The 16,523-nt window shown below is 38.4% G+C and overlaps 1 protein-coding gene across 1 annotated transcript; it reads right to left on the reverse strand.

The window, feature by feature from the left end:
* Nucleotides 1-57: 57 nt before the first annotated feature.
* wrap73 (WD repeat containing, antisense to TP73) lies at nt 58-15,061 on the reverse strand. Its single transcript, XM_030733499.1, has 13 exons — nt 14,911-15,061; nt 14,333-14,414; nt 13,974-14,126; nt 12,736-12,852; nt 6,435-6,507; nt 5,598-5,701; nt 4,177-4,263; nt 3,496-3,630; nt 2,793-2,870; nt 2,613-2,715; nt 2,382-2,507; nt 1,645-1,836; nt 58-472 (listed from the first exon to the last, which is right to left on the reverse strand). Exons 2-13 carry the CDS (start codon nt 14,399-14,401, stop codon nt 360-362), a joined length of 1,350 nt encoding a protein of 449 aa, XP_030589359.1. The 5' UTR covers nt 14,402-14,414; nt 14,911-15,061; the 3' UTR covers nt 58-359.
* Nucleotides 15,062-16,523: the final 1,462 nt, after the last annotated feature.

Raw genomic sequence — 16,523 nt, forward strand, 5'->3', positions numbered from 1 at the left:
TGTCTTAAGCGACATTATTTATGAAAGTTTATTTAGAACAAATATAAAACTTCAAGGTAATACACAGGAAATCGTAGCGCTAAGACTACAGTGAAATCTATAGAAAACTGTAAACTTTCATATTCTCACAGTGTTTGTAACTAGTGCTTCAGTACATATTTATCAGGAGGATTCAAGGTTTTCATTCAAGGACATAAACATCGCAGTAACCCACAGTGAGGGCCTAAAGAGCAGCTACAGTCCAGCATATGAAAGCTGATGTTTTCAGGAGTGTTTTCACTGCTCATCAATTCAGCACGTGTGTACGACAAAATATGCCTGAACTGGGTGATTCCCAGTTATTCTTATTTTTGTGTGCTTTACTTGTCTTCCTCATCAGAGTCCATGTAGCACAAACACAGCTGCTCCTTTCCGAGCAGTATCAAAGAGCTGCCGCTGCAGTGCCAGTTCAGAGAGTGAACTTGAAAACCACCTGGCAGGAACAAAAGAGGGGAAACAGTGATGACAAGCTCAAACTGAAAGAAATCATTATCTTAAGAATACACACACACCACCCTTGTGCAATGATATTTTCAAAGTAAAGAATAAGTAAAATAAAGCCATCTTTCAGGTTAAAACAAAATGAAGAGAAGCAACAGAGAGGAGCATCCTGAATGTAAATACTGAGAGCAAAGTGTTTCTATTTTCAAATTAAACAAACAACAACAAAAAAACCAACACAGTCTTACAACCATAGACAGTATAAAAAGTGAACAAAGCCTTGAGCATTTTCACTGTTGCAATCTCTGTTTTGGAAAAAAAAATAAAAAAAAAAAAAAAGATCTGACAAGGACGGGTGAGTCTGACTCTGCTTGCTCACTGGCTTACTGACTTGTCAATCACAAGTCTTTAGCAAATGAGCCTACCATAAATAATCCTCCTCTTTGAAACAGTGTGTGACCAAAATTTGCAAAAGAGATTCTTTTTTTTAATTCAATATGTCTTAAAATAAGTGAATGAGACCATAAACTAGAAAGTGTTTACAGCGGTTAAGATAGAGAAATGATGTTTCCATAAACATCTACAGGACCGAAACCACAGCTATCCTCATCCGGTGGCCTTCATGCGGGTTTCTTTTTTGTTTTGTTTTGTTTTTTTTGGCCACAGCGGCTTTTATCGACAGTGGAGAGAGACAGGAAATGGGGGAAAGATACGGGGGAACACACACGGGCAAACTGGCGACAGGCCGGGACACGAACCCGCGCTGCCCGCACTGCAACGCGGCATGTGTATGTGGTCACCGGTTTTACCACTAAGCCACCTAGGCGCCCAGACATCATGTCTATCTTTTTTTAAATGGTTGAGTCCACTAAGATGTAAGAGCATTTAAATTTCTAACTGAACTCAACACTCATGCCCTCAATGGCTAAATGTTAAAGTGCAGATTTTAGGGTTAACTAGATTTGTTTTGAACAATTTGAGAATAAAGATAAAACAACAACACTTTTGATATCAATCTAAAGTCCTATTTCATGATATCAGTGTTTAAGATTTTATCTGGAGAGAAAAAAAACAATCCATTCCTATATCTGAGAACAATGTAAATAACCTTTGTACTCCTGCTACTACTTGAAAATTCCAATTTTTAGAGCCCAAGCAAGTTACCTTCAGCAGGCACCTGAACGGCAACACAGCCTCCTGGGGACCAGAGATAGAGCTTGGTGCTGCCAGTACACAGTGCCAACCGGGGACGACAGGGGTCCCACTGAAAGCATCGTACAGCTGATGTCTGCTCCAGCACAGCCTCCAGGCTCATCTTCTGCATGTCCCACACCCAAACAGCACTGGCCATATTGTCTGCAGTGAAAAAAAGAAAAATCCGATACGCATTCAAAGCCAATCCCAGAGCAAATACTAGTGTCATATTTGCTAACAAAAAAGCTAACAAAAAAAGCTGTTGTTTTGTAGTTTTTAATTAACAGCTGCAATAAAAAGTTCACACACATTGGTCACAGGCATGAATGTCAAATCAAATTTGATAGAAAACTTGTTTTGATAGAAAATTTGCTTGTTTTTTTTTTTTTTTTTGAAGACCTTGGCAAAGCGGCTACACTTTCCAATAACTTGTACCTGTATAGTTGTTTGAACTGATGACACTGGAGTTCTTTAGAAATATTGACTTTTGAAATCCGTTTTTCAGTTCTGCACTGAACTCTTGGCTTTGACATTAAGAGGCATTTTGGGACTTTCAACACTACTGAATTAAGACCCTAAGTGGGCGTAGGTTATGTTGTGCAGGTCAAGATAAAAAGCAGTCCACAGAAATGATTCATTATACATGATGACTGTAAAGTGCTCTGGATTTAACAAGGAGGTGAAAGAGAAAAGTTGTGAAGTCTTACCATTTTTGGTGGCGAGATAGCGGCTGTCAGAGCTGAACGCTAAAGCAGAGATACCAATCTTGGGGTTGGCTCGGTCTGGGTCCGGTTTGACCACAGGAATTTGGACTGGCAGTGAGCATATCTCATCTAGATGAGGCAACAATAAAAGAGTTTATAAGGAGACAAAATTGGTTACTTGACCTTAGTAATTTTAATCAAATATCACTTTAAAGATGAATACTGCTTACATACATTTGCTCTGCGTGTTGAAGAGTGTAGTGCCGGCAGTGATGTTGTGCAGAGACACTTCGTCAGTGCCAACAGCTGGCCTTCTCTCTACCTCTTTATACACAGTCTACAACCACAACAAGAAGTAAATAAATGGTAAACAAACAATGCCGTCCAGGCTCATCAAAAAGGCTGAATACTCACAGCTTTTGTGTTGTCAACTGTTGCAGGGTGCTCAAACTGTGCGATTTTCTTCCATGTGATATGATTGATGATGCGCACCTGATACAGAGGTATAAATGTCTTACTTTTACTAATACTGAAAATTGCACACAACACATTCTTCTCAAGATACAAAAATACATCTGAAACATTTCATTATTTGCAGAAAAGAAAAAAAAATTTTAAATGAGAACTCCAGGAATTGTGCACATCAGTGTCTGTTTATGGGTCGTAATGAGCAATGCCGCATGCGAAGAAAGTTAGGAAGCCTTTTTGTGACTCCCGATGAACATATAATTTGTGATATGGAAGACTTCATATTGAACAAGAGCACAGCTGAGCGGGTGCCAATGCTCGGCTGTTTTGTAGTTGTAACGGGGGTGGGGGGGGGGGTGTTTTAGTAGTCAGTGAAGAAGTATGTGAAGTGCCATTTGAAGCTGTACGAGATTATTAGTAGATGCATCTATGGTATGAATTTGAACATCCTAGGTCACATGGTTCGAGTTACAGCCAATGTTAAAGTTTTGTGGAACAGACGCTGCTGCCAAGGCTGAACAGTCGAAACAGCTGAGCTAAAAATGGGAGCCCCCCCCCCCCCCCCCCCCCCCCCCCCCCCCAAAAAAAAAACAAACCAAAAAAAAAAGGCAATCATATTTTTTTTTTTTTTTTTTTACACTGTCCATACTTTTTCATCATAGCTGCCAACTGCAAGGAGCTGGCTGCTGGGACTCCAGGACACTGACTTGACTCCCAGCGACCACTCATAGGCACTGTAGGTTGACAGCAACCGGCCATCCAAAGAGTACAGCAACACCTTATACTGTGAGGATACATACACAACAATATTAGTAATAGTTATTTTAGTCTGTTGCAAGCACTTATGTGCAGAAGTAAGAAAAAACACAGATACACACGTCAGTGTGCTTTATTGTTAAATTTAAGAACATTTTCTTATGCTTGAATCCCCTTCAACTTATTATGCATTACAAATCTCTAAGTTTGTTATGCTGTGTGTGTGTGAACTACAGGGTATCTTGTATTATCAGTTTGTGGGTTTGTTTTTTTTACAGTTTCCTATATTGTTAGACTCTTGTACCCTGAGGGGTCAAGACAAATGTGTCTTATCCTGCATAATACATCAAACATGTCTCAAAATTTAAACTATAAAAAATGCAGTTTTCTAATTTAATATTGACCTTTTTGTTTACTGTCTTCCTATATTGGAGTTTTTAACTATAAACTGACCATTCTTGCCAGGGTTCACTTTACAAGCTGATCTACTGGAGCCAGGCCCAAGTTTAAGTGAGATAAACAATCTATGACATTGTATTGGTGGATCGTTAGTGTACAAGGTAAACTGAGTAACCTCTAGACAGCTGTCCCATACTGCTAGTACACAGCCATTTGGAGACCACTCCAATCCCACCAGGTCCTGTGTCTCAGTCTCAAAATGCTGTGAAAAAAAGTGACATTAAATGAAATGAAGACATTTATAGAAAAATATAAATATCTTAACCTTAATTCTTCCTCAAATCTAGGACAATATAAAAAGACAAAAAGAAACTCATTAGAAAAAGCAAAAGCTAGAGGAAGTTGCACTTTACATAGAGGCTACATGCGGGCACGGTGAGGAAAATGAGTGGCAGAAAACCTAGTAAAGTTTGGACACATTTTAATGTGATAGGCAGAGTGTAGACTGTGCAAAGTTAGAATTTCGTATCCATCAGGCTCCAAAAACAACCTGCACAGACATATAAGAACTGTTCATCCATCAGTGCAATTAGAAGAACAAAACAGGGCAGGTCATATCAGGAAGGAGAAACAGGATCAACCCCCTCATAGGTTTTTCTGAGTGCCAGTTTTTGCTTTTTATAATTTATATTTGGAGCACTCTATTCTATGTTGAGTATATAAATAAACATGGGATATAACGTATGATTTTACATTGGTAATTCATTTTACACATTTTTTAAAATAAAATCTGAGGAGCCACTTGGGAGCTGAAAGAGCCGGCTCTTTTTAGTGAGCCAAGCCAAAAAAGAGCCAGAATTCCCATCACTAAAAGGTGATTTATTAAGGAGTGACAAGAAACAATAAACTCAGCTACACTGGAGCTGGACAGGTGCCAGAACTAAATACAAAACTAAGTAGCAGGGTGACACACAACAAGGTAAACATGACAATGACACGACAAAGACCTGACACAGACTGAGGACTTAAATACAGACACAGGATAACGAGAGGATCAGCAAAAGGTGGAGACACGGCTGGGAATAATTAAACAAGACAGGGCCAGGAAGTAAACTAAATACAAGGCAGACAAGACTAACAAAGTAAAACAGGAAACAACTGACAACTAAGACAGACGCAAGACAACACTGGGAATAAAACTGAATACAAAAAGACAAGAGGCAAGGGACTTAGACACAGAGGGACAGGACAGAAACTGGAGTACAAAGATGCGGGGAACAACACAGGGAACATGGATTTAATATAAATAACTAACTAATCACAGGACCTATAACCTATAAGCATCAAAACATATGAAAACTGTAACACAACAGAAGAATCTCAAATGAAAACAGAACCTAAAAGAACAAAACACAAAATGCTGGGCAAAGGACTCTGGCCCATGACAAAAGGTGGTCATAATGTTTGTTTAGTAAGTGTATATCTTTTTGGCAATCTAAATTAAGGTCTCTTCCACTGTCGCGTATCTGTCTTACTCAAATCTTAAATGCATTTAAATGGCCATAAAACCAAAATAAAATGCTACGTTTTACTTACCCTGAGTAAATGCCAGTCGTCACACACAAATATACTAACAAAGTCTTTGCAGTCACGGCGTTCAGCCAAGGCCATATAGCACCCATCTCTGCTGAAATCTATACCTGTGGGTATACAAAGGTTTTCTATGGAAGATCAACAGGGAATTTGCAGAGTCCAGAAATAAAGTAAAAAAAAAATGAGGAAAACAACTCTAAAATGACATTTTATGTTCCTATAACTGCTCACTATCAAAAGGGACAGTAGAGCCCGTATAAATTAACAATTTGAGCACCAATGACACATACAATAATGGCTTTTCCATCATAATTAACAGCTGATTTGTATGATCATATTTAGTCACAGCAGCAGAATAACAGAACCAATTTAAAAAGAATTTCATCTTTCATCAAAACATGTTCAGGTACAGGCTAGGAAAAAAGACAACTGTCCATTCTGTTCATAGAATACATGGCCTAATCTGGTTCTCATTATTTAATTCTTTGGCACCATCAAGTCTGGTATTCAACTATCATGGCAATATTATTTATATGACAGCGCTGAAGATACACAGGTTGCAGAAGGGCATGGTATTACATGTGGAAAATGGGGAGAGTCAGAGACAATCATTTTTCCACTAGTTGTTGACAGGCCTGTTATGAAAAGCATGCCCCATTTACTGAAGAGAGGCACAGCTGTCAGCAGAGAGGACCATAGTTATGGACTCATATCCTTGGGTGGTGCCACAAGGTAAAGAACGGCATGTGATTCATGGGGAACGCCAAGGCATTCAGACTGCTGGCCGTGTCCTCAGGTGCTCTGGTAGTACGCATACACTCATATCATTTTCATACTCACCTTTCTGACATGCTTTGGGATACTTGATGTAAGATACAGCTTTGGTGCACAGTGACCAGACGGTGATTCTCAGCTGTAACCGCAATAGAGAAAAGAAAGTAAAGCACGTATCATCAAGTTAAATGATGACAAACATCATTCTGCCAGGCAACAGAAAGGATGTAAATACATCCATCTCTTTAACTGCAATGACACATTTGATCTGTTTAACCGTTGGTCCTCAATAAGAAAATGAAGTGATAAGTTATACTTTAATTTATTAAGTGTTACATGTATATGGCTAGTGGGTGTCAATAGACATAATATGAGGTCAGTCAACCAGAACACTAGCCTACACCTACAGATCAGCTTTGCAAATCCAGACTGTATTTCCCATCATGCACTTTAACAGCTGTGGGAAGACCGTCTCATGTCTTTGGAGGGGCAGATCTCTGTGAGAGTTTGAGACACTGACACAGAATCAATCTATCATTAGATGATGGCCTGGAAAGGCCAAGTGTCTGGAGTGTTGTCAATTGGTGTGTTTCCACAGGGAATGACCACATATAATTAAGAGCTGCAGCCACTGAGAGGGACCGAAAGGAGTTACCCTGTTTAAATTAAGACTTGAGCACATAAAATTAACAGATACAAAACAACATCTCAACACTTAGCAAGAATAGGACCAGTTAATTTAGCAGCCAACGTGTAATGTTAGACATGTTTGCTACAAGTGTGACAAATTGACAGCAAGTTGTGTGCATTGCCACAAATGAGAGGCAGCTATATGACCACAAGCCGGCATAACAAAGAGACCACATGTGTTAATTCTGCATTTTGACAGCACTCACTTAAATACCCAGCAGCCTCACTAGAGCAAGATTCATGCCAACAAAAGCAAGTGGCCAACCATGACAGATATCCTGACACAAGGAGTATGACATGCAGTATCTTGACCTTCAAAGAAGGAGCACCAGAAGTCCCCTGGGACACTGTTACAGAATCTGTGGTTTGTATGGCCTATGTGTTAAGGTGTTCACAATTTGATTTGTGAAGTTAGATTCAGTAGCAGAACTCAGCCATGTTGCCAAATTTTTTTACCAGTGTCCACTATGGTATAATGTACCAATGCAACAACAACTCTGTAAATCTCCTGGATCCTAGAAGTGAGTTTCATGATATTTCTTCAATGTAAAGATTATGGGCTCAGCAGGAAAAGCAGATGAATCACCATTTATGTAGTATCTTGAGTTTTTGCACAAAAAATATGACTTTTGAATCCTTCATTAAAACTGAAAAAGAAAAAAAACATTTTTTTCAGTTAATTTTGCCCAGCCGTACTTGTACAGTTAAATTTATTTAAACAGAAATGACAAATTATATGTGGAGCAAAATTCTGAATTACAGTTTTAGCCATTATGGATCATGGCACAGAACAGCATATTAATAATATATTCTATTATTACTCTGCATTGAAACTGCAAGGACATATTTGTAAAGTTTAAGGTTTTTAAAGTAAAACATTTTTACACTCTGGTAATTAACAGTTTTATCACAGTCAGATAATCTGGGTAGAAATAAAAGCAATAAGTTATTCTTCAAATAATACTGTATTTTTGGCAGTAAAAGGTTGGTTACTCTTAAAGCTGTAATTAGCATTTGAGAATGGGCAGAGTTAAAACTCATGAAGTGAGAAGGCTTTCATCAGAGTGTCCAGACAGATATTTGAACCAGCCCAAGTCTGTCACCTGACTGGACTGAAGTGTTGACCCGCATGTTTGGTCAAGACATCCAGCTGTGTAAGCCCTGTAATAACACCACACCGCACGCTTCCTGGACATCCCCCTCAGACATGGTGCCATGGGAACCAATACCAACAGCACTCAAACACAAACAGACTTACACTTCTTAGATAGCCTGAATCCACCACATAAGGGGTGCTGGGAGATCAAGGCCCAAAGGCAGTGTAATTTTAAACTTGCTGGAGGAAGGTTAGCACAAGGAAAATAGGTGAGAAATACTTTTCCATGTAGAGTGAGACTCTTATGTGGTAAAATTACCCTTTAGATGAAGCATCCTCAGCAAAGGTGAGCAGAAACTTAGGACTGGGGGCTTGGGACTCAGGAGTGGTGTATAAAGACCAAAATACTAAAACAGCTGTTGTTTATTAATCAGCGTAAAATGTTTTTCCAAAATCCCCAGGAGAATATGCTAAAAACGTGGAAGAAATTCTATTCGTGACATATTATAATAAGGCAATTTCTACCACTAAATCCATGTAAAATGTATTAACAGGTAAACAAATAAAGAAACAAGAACAGAATTAGGGGATCTTCCCATCAGGACAACCTGTGGGCAATATGATAACTACAAGAATGTGAATACTACAGTTACTGACAGCAATCTGGAATAAAACTTACCCATCAGCCATTCTTGTTGCGCGCCTAAGCGAGTGTGAGAGAATGGCTGAGTGCATTTGATGCCATATAGGCCTATCTGTCAGCAGAGGATTAGCTTGTAGGCATTCCACATAGGAAGCTATCTCAAACCAATATAGCCTATTGCTCCTGTTACAGCCTCATGATGCTACCAAGGAACAGGACCCTTTCATGGCCCACATAGAGCATGGGTGAGCTATTGTCCCCTGCTGTGTTGCATAGGCTCCCTACATTTACAGTTCAGTCCAGTAGCATTGCTGGCAACAGTGCCACATTGCTGCCAACAATGCTACACGTTAGCAGGGCTCCAGCTGTACCAGTGAAGAATTCAAAGGCTAATCTGATCCCAACAATGTAAAAACCATTAGACAAGTCAAGCTCAGCAATGTCCTTGGCTGGAGTTTTTCCACCCTCAGTTAGTAAAGGAGGATTAACGTGGATGTGTGAGTGGCATTTTGTGAGGTCCTAAGATAAATGAATGGAATCCAAACAGGAGACGAGTTCCGTGAAGTCTCACAATACACGGGTTAAGTTTTAGCAATGTGACTTTCTATTACATTTCTGGCAGCTGTTTTTAAAACAAAAAGCAAAGTAGCTGAAAGCCAATGCATCTTGAAGCCTTTAAAGTTCTTCATTTCACAACATTTCTAGCAGGCATAATAGTGGTTCTCACTTCAAGTATGTCTTGGGCTTCTTCTAAAGCCTTTGTTTGCACTAGACAGAATATATTGTCACTTTAGTACAGCCACAATGACAACTGTGATGTAGAAATTAGATATTCCAGTTTGTTTAAAAAAACCCCACTAAGACAGCCAGACACAGACACAACTAAGCAGATTTATTGATACATAGATAGACAAACAGATACACAGAGGAATGATCCACGCCACAGGCAGCTGTCCCTAAACAAGTTAATATAGCAGGCTGTTTATGAGTGCGTTGAAATTTAAGCCTGACACGAACACCCGTCTGGCACAGCCTTAATGAAATCTTGGGCTGGGGTGAAGGTAAGTTCAGTGGGCTCTCTGGCAATGGCATAACAAATTCCTAATATTCCTCTGTTAAATAAATAGATTTTTAAACCTGCACCACAAAAGGATGATCAGTAAGCAGTAATTAAACCTACTTACATTTAGACAGTTATTAGAGAATTGAGTAACTGCAGGTTTATGAATGAATAACTGCAAAGATGAAATGTTTATATGAACAAAATTATACACTAATGACTTTAAAAATACCTGGTTTTCTGTCAATGATTAAATCACGGTGTTACCTCAGCAGCAAGTTTACACAATAGCCATATTCAGCCACAGCTTCACCTGTCACAGCAGCTGCAATTGTGCACACAACAGTGGCACTGTAAACTGTCTGACATTGGCCTTTTAAACTGAGTAATGACTATTAAATGTAGCACATAAAGTATCATATCACCTCTCCTTTACACAGGACATGCAGAGCATTTTCCTCAACTGGCAGAGCAATGGCATCTGTTTGCCTTGCAGCTCGACTGTTTACTGACCACTCAAAACTGCTCACACGTGTGTTCAGAGCTGTTTAGCACTGATGTGGAATGATTTCTTCAGCAAGCTATAACATTAATTTATTGATTCGCCATTCTCAGACTGCGTTAACACTGGATAAATCATCTACACCACGTAACAACTTTCAGCCTTAGTGGTTCTACAACTCACTACACAACACACACACAGTAACACACCAATGGCACTTCAGTGTGCTTTGCCCAATTTCAGCATGAAAAGAAGCAGGGACTAAACTGCAAAGCATGCTGGTCAACCTCCTCTACCACCTGATCCACAGCGATCCCAGCTACAATATCAATACAGGAGAACATATTTCAATAAACCTTCTGATGTGTGGGAACTGAAAATAACAACTGCATTCAAATCCAGCACTGGTCACATCAATTGTCTCAGTAGCTTCATCCTGTTCTTATTCACTCTTGGAACAGACTGGATGCCTTCTCGTAAGTGCAAACTGATCTTAAGGGGGAAAAGTTGCATAGTGTTAGATGAGGTGAACAGGCAATGTGTTCAAGCACTGCAGTGAGAGTGATTTTGTACTCATGAAGGATGTAACCTTCAACAATTGCTTTCAAGGTTTCTAGAACCTGTTTGCAGCGCTTCCATATTAAAGGGGAAAAGTGAATAAAAGGAAATTACAACATTAGTATAATTTTCTAATAGCCACACATCACAAGTTAATGACATGGAAATGGAAAATAAGCATCAAAACATTAAGCAGATCATTTGTCTGTTGATCAATAATCATCACAGAAAGGCACTGACACCAAGCAATTTAAGTGAGGTTATGTGGAATGTGTTCACAATCCAACTGACACAAAAACATTAGGAAAATGAGAACTCTTTAAACTGACCATTCAAATCTGCTCACACATGCTCAAACACAACATGACTGCACTCAGATCTATCAATTAAGCTGTACACAAAGGTCATCGCTCTTTAGGGAAGAAAACTGCATTCCTTTCAAATTCTATTCCTTTTTTAAAAACTATTTATTCATTAATAAGATTCACATAACAAACAAAGCAGACATACCACAGACACTTGCACTCCCTGCACCCTAAACTCCAGACAAGACACAGTTGTGTATTAGACCACAACACCTGTCAAATGATTCTTGGAATCAGGTTCAGCGCTGCAGACGTGGCCCACCGCAGTGCCTCCGTCATATTCCACAAGGCACAAGGATAGCTGTTATATCAACACCCCTTACAGCATGTGCTTACTATTGAGAGTATATAAAAGAGGGGTTGGGAGGCACAGATAATTTGTTTGGACTGTATTTAGTTTTATATACTTGCAAAAACTAACTCAGCATGTCCTCAGTTGCCATTTGGTAGTTGGACTGTAAACTATACAGGTTACTTTACATTTCAAATATTTAAAATAATGAAACAAAATGTGAAAGACGTCATCTTAATGACCTTTTCCTGTACTTGTCCCCAACAACAATAAGCTATTTCTGGTATCAAATATGTACTCCTGTCACAAAAGGAGGTAATTTTTGTGGAGTGAAGGAATGTCCACCAATCACACAACCATTGATGATTTTAAGTGGAGAACTACATCTAACTGCAGCATGCAGTATTTTCAGATAATATGTATTCTAGTATCTGGTGTGCCCCAAGGTTTACAGGATGCACCACAATCAGCTGCAAGTGTACAACTAATAGTCAAACAAAACATCACAGATGGAAATCTTCATCATTTTGGTTGTGTTGTATTTTATAAGATGGACATATTCTTGCTTGGCTATTGTTCTGGGCAGTACTTGTAAAAGTAAATAAATAAATGCCAGGACCCAGCAGAACACTCCACTGTGATACGATGATTAATATTATTTATTTAACCTGTTAGAAGTTTTAAAATTGCGCCTGATCACCGTACTGCTTTTCTGGTTTGGCTGCTTTCATGTTTATTCCATCCGTGTTGTTAAGTTTACAGTTGCTGTATTTTTATGACCAATAGAACGTCATTAAACAGACTTGCTGTCAAACAAAATACTAGACTGCCATCGGAAGGGCACATACACATTACACCCATGCTCCAGAGGTACTTGAGGCCCATGTATGACAGGACGCTAACAGGAGGGTGGCTATGAAATCAGGCTGAATACATGTAGCAGGTGGGGGTGTAGGGGGCAGTCAAGAAAGGCTCTGGTGTCTGGCTATTTTCAGGTCCCCCTTCCTTGCAGGCCAGCAACAGTTGAAACCAGACAAGCATAAAACACACTTCCATGTGCATCAATACACACACACACACACACACACACACACACACACACACACACACACACACACACACACACACACACACACACACACACACCAACTTCACACTTACATGGAACTCAGTGGTGTTGAGAATGTGACGTCCATCTGGACTCCAGCGTGAGGAGACTAGTCCTATTGAACCCTCATCAATCTTACAGTGCCAGTCCGGCTGTTCAAGAGACCACACCTGAAGAAAAAGTCAGGGGGAAGACAGAACGACAGCAGGACAGCAATCGGCAATTACTCATGACACCTTTAATACACATCCTGTAACTTTCTCAGTTTGATTTCAAACAGTAAGAAACACTTAAGCATCAGGCACCATGAAAGACTGGTGCTGGATACCCTTTCAAAGGTAAGCTACTTGGGCTATGATGTGCATGAAACTGACATTACTTAAGTAACAATAATTACTGCAGTTCTGTTACTTTAAACCAAAAAAAAAAAAAAAAAAATGCTAAAGTAGGACATCTTTTTTTCACCATAAATATTAATTTTTGATCATCAATTTAGGTTCAAAAAAATTATATTTCTGATCAACCCAAAACTAAGAAGAAAAAAGGCACAGTAGAAATAAACAGAATTGTTCTCAATCATCAAATGAAATGAGTTGCATGTACACAGGAAACATAAGATGATGCAAATTAACGTTATTGTACCGTTATTGTACTTTTGGGTTCTGTTAAATCAGGAGTTTCATTGAAGGCTGCAGCCTCTGAGTCTCAGATTTCTAAATCTAATGTGCAGTCTACATGTTTGATTAAAGCTGTAGCAATAACAATGCACACATAAATTAAGTATTCAATTAGTATACACATTTAAGGTTAAAAGAGCTGATTTATATACAGTTCCCTCAATACAATACAGTATTGTACTTTACTGTTAAGGAAATTGGAAATTCACTTGAAGAATAGCAAAAAATAAAATGCAATTATTGTTAAAATAATATACAAATGTGGCTGGGACTTCAAAAAAATATTATAGTACAATGTACAAACTCAAAACACTTCAACTAAAGATATAGAGCTTTTTTTTTCAAGGAGCATTTCTGCATTTGATTATATAGTTTATAAATCTGGGAATGTGGTCAATTATTGGTCTATTATTAGTTTACTTAAAGTCTATTCAAATAAAATCCACACAGATTTAATCATTTTAGTATTCAGTTTCTACTGATCTGTAAACACTTTATTATTCAAAGTAATTTTTAATTATTCATATAACCAAGAACAGTGTTAAGCTAGCAGAATAATCACATTTATTCACACCACTTAAATGGTCAAATATCCTACTCTTCTCTCAACCTACCTGTACTAATCCTCTCTTGTACATAGCACACAGAATAAAGAGAGAGTCAGATGACCACTCCATATGGGATATTTGGTCCAGGCAGGTGTACAGGTGCAGGATCTGCAAGGTGCTGACATCTCGCACCACCAATCTGTACTGCACACATGAAGCCTGAGGAGTTTAGCCAAAGGAAAAAAAATCAGAAAGGAAATGGCCTATTTCCATCTCATCCATGTGGAAATGTTAACATAATAATAAAAATTGAAACGATTTATTTCTGTTGAAAATCATTAAAATACTACTACTACTACTACCATGGATAATAATAATAATAATGATGATGATAATAATACACATTGCATTATTCAAACACTTACTAAATACTTTCCATCCGGGGAAACTTTACAAAGCTGGTTGGACTGCTTGAAGACCTCAGAGAAATTCATCTTATATTCACAACTGCAAAAGATTTACAGTTTTTACCACTCATGCCAACTCACGTAGTATGCAGGTGTCAACACGTGATGGCGGTATAGACCCAACTAATAGCTAAACGATTGGCATGCAAATACAAAAAGAAAAAAAATGTTTTCTATAGCTAAAGAACTCGATTTATGGGGAAACTACTTAGCCGCATAAAACGGACTTATTCCTTTTCAGAACCGAGCATCAGCACAAACAAAGACGTAATGGTAGTTAGCTTAGTTTACCATAGCAAACTCTTAACAACTGGAACAAACTAACGCGACGAATGAAGCAAGTCTAGAAAAATGTGTTTCACTGTTGTCGTTGCTTCCAAATTATTTAGTCAGTGGATAAGGAGAAGTAAGCAGTAGATAATAACGATAAAGTTAGCTGTCACTGAGCTCGCTCAAGGCTAGCATAATGCTAGTCACAACGAAGCACACAATGTTAGCTAAGCGTACAAATATGCCCATTCAATGAAAACACTTACTTCTAGCGTTAATTATGTTGCTGTTATTGATTAGGCGATTAACTTAAAAGGTCCCAGAAAGCCTTCAGAAAAGTTTTTTCTGCACATGACTGCCTTAGGGTACAAACACTGTTGATTCAATTCCTGCTGGTTTGTTTGTGTTAACGCTTGACGACATACCACTGTTGTCCAATCAGCGTCTGCTGTTAGTATTTTATCGCCTTCTGGGAAATGTAGTTTTTCGCTGTGTTGTGTCTTGTTTTATACACGCTTGTCAGTTCGTGTGTGTTTGTGTACCAAATTAATGCAAACCCATAAGCAACATCTTTCCATCACAGGGTTATGAGCTTGTAATTTTTCCAAAGTATTTTAGAATTTGATTTATTTTTATTTTCTTTCATTGTCTTAACTCTGTCCCCATCAAGTTTGTTTCATTCTTAATTATATTCCACAGGTTATGTTATATACATGCAAACATGATGTATAAGTAAAAAGCAATTCAATTCATGATTATTCCCCACCGGCATTATCCCCTCGTTGAGCCAAAGCTTTCCCGCTTATGTGCGGCTAAACCGCGCTACCGCCTCCCTGCTCTCCCAGCGCAAAAAACGCTTCACCTCCTCCTCGGTCACCCTCAGCCAAGATCACACTTCTGAAGAGCATGCAAATCAGTTTTCCTCTTGTTTCCGGTTAATATTGCTTCTCAGAAAAGTCAATCAACTCCAGTCATTGTTATCAACCTAACTCGATCGATTTTTTTCCCTTTTTTTCTTGTTGCTATTTTTTTTTTATGGAGGGTCACTCTCTCGGCACGTTCGTTAATAAACAGACAGCTGCTGGACACAATATATTTCCTGGGTGTTTGGACTGGATTAAGAGTAAACTTCAGGTAGGCCCACGTCTATTAATGCTTAAACATTACAAATGGTGATATGGATTTTATTTGTGAGTATTTTTCTTCCAAAATGTGACCAATACGCTGGGTTTTACAACGATCTTATTCACATGACACCCGAGATTTCTTGAGAAATGCCAAAGTAAGGGTTACGAGTACTAAAATGGAAAAAATTAAATACAAATCCATAGTCTATATTAAAGTCTTTTGGGGCGTATTGTTGATCAAGGTCGTGGATTAGATACCCTAATGGTCTGTTTTATACGGCTGGTTCCTAGGGCTATAGCCTATACAAATAATAGGCCCGCTAACAATAATAATAACAAATCTACATTTTATAATTTGCCTTTTGAACAAGCCTTAGCCCACAGCAGACATAGTCCATGCACAATATATAGCCTATGTTATTTTTATTTGAGTAACCTACTTATACTTTTGTGTGTGTGTTTTTTTGTTTGTTTTTATTTTATAAATTTGAAGGTGAAAATTTTAATATGGACAAGGGGCGACACCCAAATACTACATCAACCAAAACACCATGAATCCTAACTATTTCGCTTGGGCCGAAGGAGGATCAAATCTAGCACCTTTTTTTAATTATCTATTGTCAATTGGGACTATATATATATATATATATATATATATATATATATATATATATATATATATATATATATATATATATATATATAAAGTGGCCCTCGGGAAGACACTGTGCGTGTATGTGTGTTGTCATGGG

Source organism: Archocentrus centrarchus, chromosome 7 (assembly GCF_007364275.1).
Source record: "Archocentrus centrarchus isolate MPI-CPG fArcCen1 chromosome 7, fArcCen1, whole genome shotgun sequence".
Lineage (NCBI taxonomy): Eukaryota > Metazoa > Chordata > Actinopteri > Cichliformes > Cichlidae > Archocentrus > Archocentrus centrarchus.